General features: G+C 40.6%; 1 protein-coding gene across 1 annotated transcript in view; it reads right to left on the reverse strand.

Moving 5' to 3' along the window:
* LOC108792506 (rab9 effector protein with kelch motifs-like) overlaps positions 1-13,106 on the reverse strand; it is a 55,103-nt gene that overhangs the window by 24,262 nt on the left and 17,735 nt on the right. Inside the window, exons 4-10 of the mRNA XM_018563298.1 lie at positions 12,012-12,090; positions 7,096-7,184; positions 6,290-6,436; positions 4,432-4,483; positions 4,247-4,347; positions 3,695-3,780; positions 2,496-2,577 (exon numbers count right to left, since the gene is read on the reverse strand). Of these exons, the coding sequence (XP_018418800.1) occupies positions 2,496-2,577; positions 3,695-3,780; positions 4,247-4,347; positions 4,432-4,483; positions 6,290-6,436; positions 7,096-7,184; positions 12,012-12,090 (636 nt within the window). The remainder of the gene's footprint in view (positions 1-2,495; positions 2,578-3,694; positions 3,781-4,246; positions 4,348-4,431; positions 4,484-6,289; positions 6,437-7,095; positions 7,185-12,011; positions 12,091-13,106) is intronic.

A 13,106-nucleotide genomic window follows, 5' to 3' on the forward strand; every position in this document is an offset into this window, starting at 1 on the left:
TATATATATATACGCTATAAGCAGCAACATCTCATTGTCTTACTTAAGCCATTATATTTTGCATTATTTAGTAGTATAATGAACAGGAGTAATTATAACCAAACTGCAGTGTACTGAGAGAGAAACTTCCACTGATTCAGACTATTCAATGGGGCTTTAACATTTCTAAGACAGATTAGAACTGTGTTCATAGCAACATCTTAGTAAACAGTACTACATCAATACTTAATGTGCTTCTACCAGGACTATCATAGCTAAAACAAATGTCTCTATCACTGTGTTCTGTTCTTGCCCTTTGGTGACATTATATACTGTTTTATAACTGTTGTTTGAGTATCATTCTCTGGTAAGCACTGGCTAATCTCCACTTGTTATTGAACATCATAATCATATAACCAGCTGTCATTTCTGGAGTAAGATCTGCTGCAAGGAAGGAATAATGATGCAAGAAACCATATGAATGATAAAATCCTGGCAGCAGATAAAAACGAAATGCTCCATCTAGCCTGGCTCTTTATTTTACGTATAAAAGCTTTTCTCTAAGGATAAATGTCTGTATTCTAGACATATCTGAATCCTAACATTCATGTTGATTTATAGGGACCCACTAGGAAGGCAGTTAGTGGGAAATCGGCATTTCTGGATAGATAGTCTCTCAACACTTTGAAGCACCACTATTTTCAGCAGATACTTTATTATCAAAGGGATTCCTATACAGACATGAGTTCATCTGGTTGCCTCAAAGGGGAACTATGTGCAAAATCTAAAAATGACACATATTATGCAGTTTGTCACTAGCATTAAAACAGTAGTTTCTGTTTTCCTTAGCATCCCCCACCCATTAAAGTAAAAATGAAGTCAACACTTTTTTTTAGTTTTAGATCTCAGAACATGGAAAAATACCAGATCAACAGGTAACAAAATGTTACATAGGGAACTCAGAAGAAGAAAAACTAACTTGTGAATGCTACTGACAAACTGCATCATAGATGTATTTTTTAAATTTTGCTCATACTTACACCTTAAACTGACACTAAGTTCAGGAGTTAAATCTTATAAATACATTGAAGTACCGTAACTATTAACAAAAATGTATCTTATTTGTGTATCACTCGGCTGTAGATCCTCCAATCATCTCTGAATTGGTGCTGACATTGTCCTTCCTTCTGCAGCTACTTTTGTTCCTCATTGTCCCTGTGTGTGTTGTAAAGTATCCACTGCTCCAAGCTCACTCCCATGATGGATTACAGTCTCAATATAAACCAGTTAACTAAACATGAGATTGAGAACCACTGCTTTAAAGTGACACTGAACTCAGGATTTAAATGTTAAAATGCATTCTGATACCTTAACTAGTAACAGAAATGTATCTTATTTGTGTATTACTCGGCTGTAGATCCTCAAATCATCTCTTAATTGGTGCTGACACTGTCCTTCCTTCTGGAGGGTGACTACTTTTGTTTCCCATGGTTCATGTGTGTGTTGTAAAGTAGTCACCGCTCCAAACTGACACTAAGTTCAGGAGTTAAATCTTATAAATACATTGAAGTACCGTAACTATTAACAAAAATGTATCTTATTTGTGTATCACTCGGCTGTAGATCCTCCAATCATCTCTGAATTGGTGCTGACATTGTCCTTCCTTCTGCAGCTACTTTTGTTCCTCATTGTCCCTGTGTGTGTTGTAAAGTATCCACTGCTCCAAGCTCACTCCCATGATGGATTACAGTCTCAATATAAACCAGTTAACTAAACATGAGATTGAGAACCACTGCTTTAAAGTGACACTGAACTCAGGATTTAAATGTTAAAATGCATTCTGATACCTTAACTAGTAACAGAAATGTATCTTATTTGTGTATTACTCGGCTGTAGATCCTCAAATCATCTCTTAATTGGTGCTGACACTGTCCTTCCTTCTGGAGGGTGACTACTTTTGTTTCCCATGGTTCATGTGTGTGTTGTAAAGTAGTCACCGCTCCAAGCTCACTACTGTGATGGACTACAATCTCAATACAAATTAAATAAACTAAACATGAGATTGTAGTCCATCACAGGAGTGAGTTTAGAGCAGTGGCTACTTTATAACACACACAGGGACCATGGGGAACAAAAATAGCCACCCTCTAGAAGGAAGGACAGAGCCAGCACCAATTCAGAGATGATTTGAAGATCTGCAGCCGAGTGATACACAAATAAGATACATTTTTGTTGATAGTTAAGGTACTTGAATGCATTTTTAGGATGTAACCCTTGATTTTAGTGCCACTTTAACCCCTCCTAAACCTAGCCAATTTGTTTTTCTATTAAAGCTGTACTTCAACTTTGGCTTCACCTCTTAATTTTATATGCCCCATGCAATGCACTGTTTAAATCTTCTAAAGATAATTATAATTATTTCTAAACAATTATTACAGTGTATTTGTTAGTTTCTATTGCATATCTAGTTTATCCTGTCTTAGTAATTAATCATTTTCCAGCCAAGCATGGCTTACCGAGACTTAATTTCATGACATCACATTTCAGCATCTCTGTCTCATTTCCACACTCTGCGATGCCTCCAAATAGGTAAATATCCTGTTAAGACATTCAAAGAAAATAATATAGTATTTACTAAACAGGTTAGAGAGAAGATGTCTGAAGGCCATTGATATAGTTTAACTCTCTACATATTTTTTATTAGGGTTTACTTATAAAGCTCTAATAAATAATGCAACACTGTAAAAAAGAAGGACACAAATTATAAATGCCAGACAAAACAAGCTGACTATCTGAGCTACTATATAGATAGCCACATATGCTTTATTAGCTGTCATACCTAATCACACTCTTTTGTTCCTTTAGAACACATTTTCACTCCAGGGCTGCTGTAAAGCAATATGAATAGGACCCCGTGCAGGTTAGTTGAATAATAGCTGCAACTCAGGAGGCAGAACAAGCATAAAGTGAACAAAAGATATATCCTCTCATCTCTAACCTATTTATACAATGCTGCTATATTAAACTTTACAGAGTACATAGAGCCTTTCCTTCTAACCCTTTTCGGCCGAAGCTTCCTCTTTGGTCGAAAAATACAGTCTGCAAGCCTGGGGTGGAGTCTGTAGCCATGTGCAGAACGGGCGTTATAGGCGCGATTTTTGATGACGAAAATGCGCAAACACTATTTACGTCCGTTCACGTCGAAGTCTATGGCCGCGAACGCGCTACAAAACGGCCCAATACGCCGAAAAGAAGCTCATGTACCTTTTCAGACGTAGGCCGTTTTGTAGCGTGTTCAGACGGGCTGAAATACGGAAAGGTGTGAACCATACCCATAGAAAACAATGGGATTTTAATGTTTGAGCGTTTTGTAGAGCGTTCGTAGAGCGTTGAACGTGCTACAAAACGGAAAGGTGTGAACCAGGCCTAAAGAAGCTACAGTCTATGCCATATCAGTCTATGTTCCTGCAATGGTTATAGACATTTAATAGCCTTTTGGTGGGGTGCCCATTAATCTACCAGTACCTTTTCCTGAAATATATGAAATGATGATCCTTTATTAGCAGGAGTTGCACTCAGAGAAAAAAATGTATGGTTAAAATAAACAAGCTCTTCCCAAATTTAACACAAGTATGTTTTTGTTTTTTTTTATTAAAAACTTGTAAATCCTTGTAAGAAGACTCTAATTTGTTCTTATCAGTATTCAGTACAGTACCTTATCATGGTGTTCTGTGAATGAATGGTATTTTCTTCCAGCTGGGGTTTCTCCTTTGATCTCACAACACTGCCAAGTTAAAGTAGCTAAAAATGTAATAAAAAAAGAAATATTAGCATCCAGATATGAAAGGCTTTGGTTGCAAACATCACTTTGTCATAAATTCCATCAATAATGTAACTGCCCACCAAAATAATTATTGAATCCCTGCTACTATTATTAATTTGCTGTATGGGGACTTTAATTCAAGGATAGAAAATTACACTGTGTGCAACACTCAGATGTGTACACACACAATCTAGGCTAGGTGAATGTTCATGTTATATATGGGTAGAACAGTGTCCTCACTCATCATAAAGCAAATTCAATGAATACATTAGCCACATTTCTAATGTATTAACCTTTGAGTGTTGTAATAGGTATTTTTGTTTTTATAATCAGTTAAATAAATAATACATCCTAATTGAGACTAAACCGTTAAAGAGATAGGTTTGTGGTCAGGATCTTAGAGGGGAATTCCCTGCTATTACACTTGAATCGTTCTGACTTTACCTGTGTCCAGCATATACACATCACTATAGAACACGCCATCCACAGAACTACCTCCAAACATATATATCTGTTGTCCAACAGTAGCAAATGAATGTCCCAACCTGTGCAAAAAAGTAACTGATTTTTACACACACAATGTTTAAACATGACCGTAAGTATAACATTGACATTACAGTGATTGTTACCTTGCCTCAGGAAGTGAGCCGGATGTTTTGACTGGTACCCATGTTTCAGATACTAAGAAAGACATATTAAGCGACACACATTACTAACCAGTACATTATATTCAGAAGTACACAATGCCACAGGACATTAATCATATACAATACTAAAGTATTGATTTAATATTTCTGATGTTGTTGCCTCTGTATTTGGCAAATCTGTGGTTTTCTCCAAAGTGTTAGTTTTCATGGAACAATTTTTAATGAAACCGTGAAACCAAGGAATCAGCTAGAATTTGGAGGGTAATATCTTGTGAGTCACCTTAGGCTATGGTTACATACTACAAAAATCTCCAGAAATTAATCACTAGGGCCCATTCATACTATTACCCTGTGGCAATATCCAACGTACATTAAAGGAGAACTATGGGGTTAAGGCTTTTCCCCATAGTTCTCCTTAGGGTAACGGGAGGACACAAACAATTATGTCTGGATCCACCCAGCTGCGTGACTGATAGCTGGCTCTGCTTATCTAGAGGCAGATCCAGCTGTACCCGCCCCCTCCCCCGTCCGTTCCGCCAGTCAGTGCTGGCGGATCGGAGCGGGGGGGATCCAGCCCCTCCCCTGTCACAGCAGAGAGCCGTGACAGGATTGAGAGGTGAGCTCACTTCCCGATCAACTAAGCTGACCTGTGACAGTCTCATTGTCACAAGTCGGCTAGAACTATGAGGTGAGTGAAAAGCATAGTTCTCCTTTAATCTAAATGGTAACGCATGCTATGTGCATTGGTGCAATGTGGCGCCATTAATTCTGAATGGCATCCCAATTCACCCTGCTGCTGCAATGCACTTCCTGTATGTGTGGTGCACTGCCAAAAATGCTACATGCATTTCTTTGTTGCATTTTGGTGCATTAGGCAGCCCATTCAAATAAAATACAAATGGGTCTCTATGGTGTAGACTACACAAGTAGTAGAATGTTTAAGCAATGAATTGCACACAATTGTGTGATCATTACTTTATACTATTTGCGTAGTTCGCACAATTGGGAGCCATGTGTTTCACCTGTTTAGTGACTAATCACTACACAGATGCTATCGGTGCTCTGCTATACTCTAGACCAGCCTTTCTCAAGCCAGTTTCTGGTTTCCTTAGGGGTGCCTCGAAATCTTGGGATGGTAGGACTCTGATATGAAGGGTGATGGAGGACTCTGATGTAAAGGGGGGACGGAGGACTCTGATGTAAGGGGGGACGGAGGACTCTGATGTGAAAGGGGCTTTTGATATGAAAGGAGGACTCCTGATGTAAAGGGGGCGCTGATGTGAAGGGGACTTTTTTGTTTTTTTTTTATTGGGGTCCTCCCTTAAAATCCATTACATGTTAGACTGGTGTGCCTTGAGATTTTTCATACTTTTGTAGGGTGCTGCGACTGAAAAAAAGTTGAGAAACAGTGCTCTAAACTAATACACCACAGTACGCTTTGCATTTTACCACAGCCATAATAGAGCCTGTGGTGTGCTATGGAGTTCTCTCTACATAATAAACAGAGAGGCTGGTCACATTACTTTGACAAGCCATGTGATTGGACTTTCCTGGCATTTCTTTTTTTACTTTACTCATTCATTTTAATAGCACTCCGCTGGCTCAAGAGTTCTTAAGCTAGCAAAGAACTAAGCACATTTGTTCAAGCAGCATGGCTACTTTATAAATGGTCCCCTTATTAAATACTTGACAGTGATTTTATAAGTGGAACTGAAATATAAAAAATTGACCATTTAGCTGAATTAGCCAATTGTTCAATAGTGACTGACATGTTTTGCTGATGTATTGCAAAATGATGACTATACCTACTGGAATGATGTAAAAATGTGTGTTTACATACTTGTATTGAACATATGCAAGTCATCAACAGCTCTTCCATGATGAATGCCACCATAAACAAAAACATTCTCCCCAACAGTTGCAATACTGTGGCTCAGGGTTTGGGGAGCAGCTCCATTTACTTTCAGCTTCTCCCAGGTTAGTGTACCTGAAATAGATTTGCAATCAAGAGACCATAACTGAAAAGGAAACTTTCTTGGACAAACCAAAAAAAGTGTATATAAAGTACTCAGTGGACACAATTTTATTGCAGTGCCTTGGATATTAAATAACATGTAATTCTTTATTTATACCTATATTTGGTAATTTTATACAATATTGATATTCTTTCGAATGGTGATAGATGCATTATCTGTATAAATGTATTTTGTTAATATATTGCAGTCTCTAACTATCTAATGTATGCCAGCATTTTTCAGCTGTGGAAGCTGCAGTAAGTGCTTGTGTAGTCAAGGATTGTTGGAAAATCCAAGGCAGCTTAACTGCCCCAGTGAACCTTGGGATGAGTCTCAGATAAGTGACTAATACGATTCTGAGGGAGGAACCTCTGCCACTCACATTAAATCAAACAGAATGAGTGTTCTATGTCAGGGGTAGGCGTTCTCAGCGCTCCAGAGGGATTTTTAGTTTCAACAGTTTCACTTGCCTAACCCTGTTCTAGGTTTACTCACTGAGAAAGGAGATTCCCATCAGTAAAAGCAGTTTCAAAAGAAGTAAGGGACAGAAAAATGTGCAATGCATATACTTGAAGGCTGCATGCTTATGAAGGCTGCATGTCCTGTAATTCCTGTTTTTTTAATTTCTTACCAAGGTCACATGCATACATTCCTGGGAGACATTGTTCTGCACTTTTATCGCAACATCCTCCAAATAAATATATTTTTCTTTTCACTATACTGTAAAAAGATAGAAAAATAATTGTATAGGTTAAATAAATGTTGCAAACTAGCCACTTACCATGAAAGTGATACGTTTGCATTCAATAGGCAAAAAGAGTAGAAACTAGGGATGCACCGAAATTTCAGCCTCTGAAACTTATATATGGTACTTTGGGCAAAATGCAGAAAGTACCATTTTGTGGACGAAAATGCGTTGCATCTCTAGTCCCTCCCCTCCCCGCTGGGCACTGCTCTGTGTCCCCCCAAGACAGAACCGCCCAGTGGGGGGGAGAGAAAATGTCAGGCGCAAAGCAGGGTGGGGAGTAGAACTCTGTCAGCACTGTCACAGGAGGCTGAGCTCTCCTCACGCACCACCCCGCTAGGCCTGTGACAGCAGGGAGATAAGGATGGAGAGCGGTAAGGGGACGAGACAGCTGTCACAGGAGGCCGAGCCAGTGGTGCGGGGGAGGAGTCAGCTGTTAGCGTTGTTACAGGAGGCTAAGCTCTCCTCCCCACACCGCCCTGCTCAGCCTCCTCTGACAGTGAGTCAGGATGGAGAGCATGGCGGGGAGGAGACAGCTATCAGCTGTCAAATGAGGCTGAGCCGGCAGTACAGGGGAGGAGTCAGCTGTCAGCCATGTCTCAGGAGGCTGAACTCTCCTCCCAGCACCGACCACGCTCAGCCTCCTGTGACAGCGAGTCAGGATGGAGAGCGGTTACAAGCGCTAATCGATCAGCTGATCAATGACTGCTTGTAAATAATTCAGGACATAATATGTTTGCTGTGTCCCCAAATATAAATGCACATTGTGGACCCTTAACAGGAACATCACTTCCTGTTCATTTATGATTTTGGACACACTAACGCATGCTATATCCTCAATTTATGAATGGACAGGAACACTCAGTATAGAGGCTTCCTGTTCACTCATAACAGGGGCTGCAAAAAAAGAGATTGAGGATTCTGTGTCCTCAATCTCTTTTTCTATTTCAAAAGGGTAATATCAGGGGTCTGTTTAGACCCCTGACATTTCGTCAAAGCCCCCGACAGTAGGAAAAAATATATTTAAAAAATAATTTTAGAAAGCTTAGAACATTTATTTGATCGCCTTTGGGAGCCATGGTTGCAATATTTACGTTCCCATTCCTTTGATCTACGTCTCACAGAACTTTGATGGCTAATATTCTCCGAACTGGCTGGATACGATTTTTTCCCTACAGGTAGTCCTGGATCCCTACCTTCCTGAATCTCTTCTTTTTCCTTCCTCAACTTTTGTTTTTTCTCAATCATGCTTCTTCCCACCCTTTTTTTTTTTGCTTGGAGATCCGTTTATTCTGGCCGCCATGTAATATGTTTTCATTCGCTTACATTTTTTAGTAAGTTTTATAATTTGTCAGCCTCTGTTATTATGTCATTGACCTGTATGCCTTTAAAACTTCAATAAATATTTTATGATTGAAAAAGAAGGCTGCATATGAATTTTTACAGTATTCCTGCAGTTTTTCAAGGTTAAAAGGACAGATGTTCCAACACAGGGCCATAGCGAGGGCGAGGCGACTGAGGCTCTTGCCTCAGGCGCAGGGGTGGGGGAGGGGTGCAGCCAGCACGGAGAAGTGGGGTGGCACAGCCTGCAGCTTCTCCTCTGGTTCATCACTGCTCACCCCCATCTGTATGGGTAGAGGCAGCAGGGATCCGAGGAGAAGTGAACACTGCAGCTGGTTGGAGGGGGGTGGAAGAGGGAGCTCCTGTCACAGCAGCATGGCCGAGCGGTGAGGTGAGAGAGAACCGCTCGGCCAGGATCTGACAGCCGGCGGCGCTCTCTCTCCTCAACGCTTGACCATGCTGCTGTGACAGCGGCTCCCTTCTCTGCCCCTTCCCGCCGGCTTCACCGCTTCACTTCTCCCCGGATCCCCGCTGCCTCTGCCCATAGAGGCGGGGGAGAGCAGCAGGGATCCAGAGAAGAAGCTGCAGGCTGTGCCGCCCCTCTGTGCATGGCCGAGCGGCGGAGGATCGGTACATATCTGTGATATGTACTGATCCTCTGTGTGCAGAGCAAACACTGGAGCGATCAGCTGATCACTCCAGTGTTTGTAAATAACTGGGGACACAAAGTACTATGTGTCCCCAGTTATGAAGGAACAGGAAGTGCTTTACATCACTTCCTGTTCTTCCATGGGTTTCTCAATGAGGAGTAGCACTCAGTTTCTTTTTCTATTTTAAAAGGCAAATATCAGGGGGCTGTTTAGGCCCCCTAATATTTCCCCAAAGCCCCCCAACAGTAAAAAATAAAAAACAAACAAAAATAATTAAAAAAAAAACACATCCTGGTGGCGGGGCGCATGACATCCCATGATGCCACGCATGTGCAGTGCTGGGTGACATCACCCTCCTGTTGGGGGGGGGGGCACATTTTTTGTTCTTGCCTCGGGGGCAAAAGGAGCTAGCTACAGCTCTGTTCCTACAGATGTTGGTTTTGAGTCTATACCAAAAACAGTAAATCAGATCCCAATCTACCATTGTGATGGTTTAGTTAGAACTGAATATGGATCTTTATTCATGCAATTACCCAAGCTTAAAGCATTCACAAAGTTAGAAGTGGGATTAATTGGACCAGGTGACATTTTGCCAAACATCAGTAGTTTAGTGTTAACATTCCTAATCTACTTAAAATGTTTTTAGTGATTTCCTGTAGGTAGTAGAATTAGCCTGCATGTTTGTCTTCAGATATATTCCATTTAACCAAGTCTAACGCATGCACTCCAATATTGGTTGTTGGGCCCCAAAACTATACTCTGCTTTTAATTGTTGTACTATGGCTAGGTGATTTAAAATTATGACCATATCTACTCAACATATTTCAGTGTTCATGCAAGAGCTGTTCTCCAAATAGCAGACCCTGTCCCATCAGGCAGGGTCACTTTTAGCACCAGATGGTGGGAAGGCTGGAATTTATATTCCCTGGGCAAGTGCAGGAGATCAGGGGATGATGGGATAACAGGGACTGGGCAAGTGAGTTGTCACCAGGTGCTGGGTCCTCCACCATTAAGTCTGGTGTGCTGGCCACCATCTTTGAGCACAAAAGCAAGCAGCTTCTGTACAAGACCCAGTCATTCGAGTGGACTTTGTTGCCGTCCGTTGCAATGGGGTGGCCTTACCTTAAGCCAACAGAAAATCCTGACTGAAGCTGTCATGGATTGGGGGATTGGGACTCACAGGTATGAACTGGAGTCAGGTATGTGGACACTTTCCGCTACACTGGCAGGGACACTCCAAGAAAAGGGTCCAAGCAGCGTAGGCTGACAACTCCCAGAGCTGGAGTACACGCAGGGGAACAGAGGAGGGGAACTGAATGAGGTAGTGGAAGTCAGCTAAAGCTGGAAGTTCAAATACAAGACTTCCAGGGACAAAGCACAGCATAGACTGTAGACAGGGATTTCCAAGGACAAAAGTGAAGCATAGGGCAGCCAGTAGACAGGGATTCCCAAGGACAAAAGGGAAGCACAGGGCTGCCAGTAGACAGGGATTTCCAAGGACAAGCCAAAGGTTCGGTACACAGGAAAACTTCCAGGAATTCAGGGTAAATCACAAATGGGGGGACTCAGCAACTAGCTTAGGAAAGCGTTGCTCAGGCATCGTGCCGTTCGCTGCCCTGAGTATAAATTGAGACAGGAAGAAGGAGGATCCACAGGATTGGCTACAAGCAGACTGCACTGATTGGCCGAGAAGCTGCATAAGAAACAGCAGGAGAGGTCGGCTGACGCCTAAAGCTTGCAGACAGGTGCCAGAGTGAGTCAGGTACAGAGCACATGTCTGTAGGACTACAAACACCAGCACAGCCCTACATGCCTGCAGAACCAGGGGTAAGAGGTATGTATATACTTGAAGAACTACAAGTAACAGCTCAGCTGCAAGTCTGTAGCTGAACTGTGACAGTAGCCATCAGCAGCAGTGTCAGTGTGAAGTCTGTTGGAGCAGCCAATCAACTCAGCTATCAGCCTGCCTTCCAGTGAAAGTGTTCTGAAAATTGGTTTGCAGCAAGGAGGTTGTAAGAACCTTTTCTTTTTCCATTTGCTTTACTGAATTCAGAAAGTATGATGCCATCTAGTGGCCAGGTAAAGAACTTTTTAATATTTCCATGTGCTTTTCTAAACCTATTTCTTTACTGTTGATTTATATGTTTTGAAATGCACTCCCATTGTTCATTCATTATCCCCTGTGCAATTAATGTTTAGTTTACATTTAATTAGTAAAATATAAATTGTACATTACTACCGTTTGGCTGATATCGTTACACAAGTCATAATGTTATGGCTGATCAGTGTATATGGACACCAAAAAGGAAACAGTGTGTTTTATGGGCCCAAAATATTTTGCATTCAGTAAAACAGGCCTCACATATCAACATATATGGTACTATGTAGTTATACATGTACGCTACAATAAAAGTTGCTACTGTTTTTTTCTTAATTTTTCTTTCTTCTCTTAATATTTAAAACCCAACTCCAGTGGAAACCTTTTTTAGTTTTGTGTGGTGACTGCAAACTCCATCATGATTTTATTGCTGTCCGTGTCCTTGTTGATGAGGAATACCCCTTACTTCTTATTTTATCTGACACCCATCAAAAAGTTAGAGATGTCTCCCAAAAGAGACAAAGAAAGCAATAGGAATTTCACAGAGTTTCTATCCCTTCCGCACGCCATCTTAAAACAAAAAAGTGTTAGAATTAGGCTAAATATACAAATATATATACATTTTGAACTGAAATAAAATACCATGGCATAAAAGTGTTGAAGTAAAAATAATAATGGCATTTGATTTTCTCGTTCACAATGAAAATACTTACAACATGTCATGACCCTCTCTGGGTGTTGGTATGTTTCCAGCCTGGGGAATTACCTCCCATGTTAAGTCATTGGAAGTAACTGTTGAAAGAAAACTTTTTTTCTAACTTTTTTTCATGTCATCAATGTCATGTTATTTTCATGAATAATTGGAAATAGTTTATTACTATTCAATATATGCTGTAAAAGATAGGGTAATTTGTTTATTAACAAATCCCAGGATGATACACACACCCATGAATCCTGTTAAACCACTCCACAGCTGTTTTCCTCCATTATTTAGATGTGAGTGAACTGTGCTTAATGACAAGGAATGTGGGTTCCTTGGTTTAGAATATTTTTGATTTCTTTGCTTGCAGTGATGTTGTGATTCATGTGCTCACACTGATTAATGTATAATGGATCTGGATTTGCACCTCAGAATTTAATCACAATTTGCTACCATTCAACTTTAACACTGTACTTTCTCTATGCCTCTATCATTATAGTTGGTGTAAAGAGAATCTGTCTGTGCAGCTTTGGTAGAAGCAAAAGATAAGGAATAAAGAAAAATGTGAAACTAAAGCTTGACAGTAACTTTGGGCCAATTTTAGGAATTGTGCAGTCTTAACCATGTAACAAAATGAATTACTTCTGCATCCTAGGGTCTAACTTTAAGGACTGCAGTGGGGTCACCCATTCATGGGCCCATGAGCTCAAACAATCAAACTCTTGCTCGAAGTTTGATCCACAACCCTGTTAACCCCTTCATGACTGAGGCCCTTTTTTCATTTTTTGCACCCATGTTATATTCCACATTTTAGGCCTGAAAATGACATAAAACCCCCCAACATTATATATTTTCTGAATGCCAAGACCCTATAGAATAAAATGGTGGTAGTTGAAAATTTTTATGTTGCGCAATATTAGCGCAACTCCTTATTAAACCCCAAAATTTAGTGACAAATTTAATTAAATGCCCCAAAACACAACAAATTACCCATTTTTTAAATGAAATATAAAAGATGAGGTTACAACGAGTAAAACGATACCCAACATGCCCAGTTTACAGATTGCGTGCGACCGTGAAACGGCGAAAAACTGCAGTACCCCAAAAA

Source organism: Nanorana parkeri, unplaced genomic scaffold (genome assembly GCF_000935625.1).
Source record: "Nanorana parkeri isolate BGI_ZX_2015 unplaced genomic scaffold, ASM93562v1 scaffold651, whole genome shotgun sequence".
NCBI lineage: Eukaryota > Metazoa > Chordata > Amphibia > Anura > Dicroglossidae > Nanorana > Nanorana parkeri.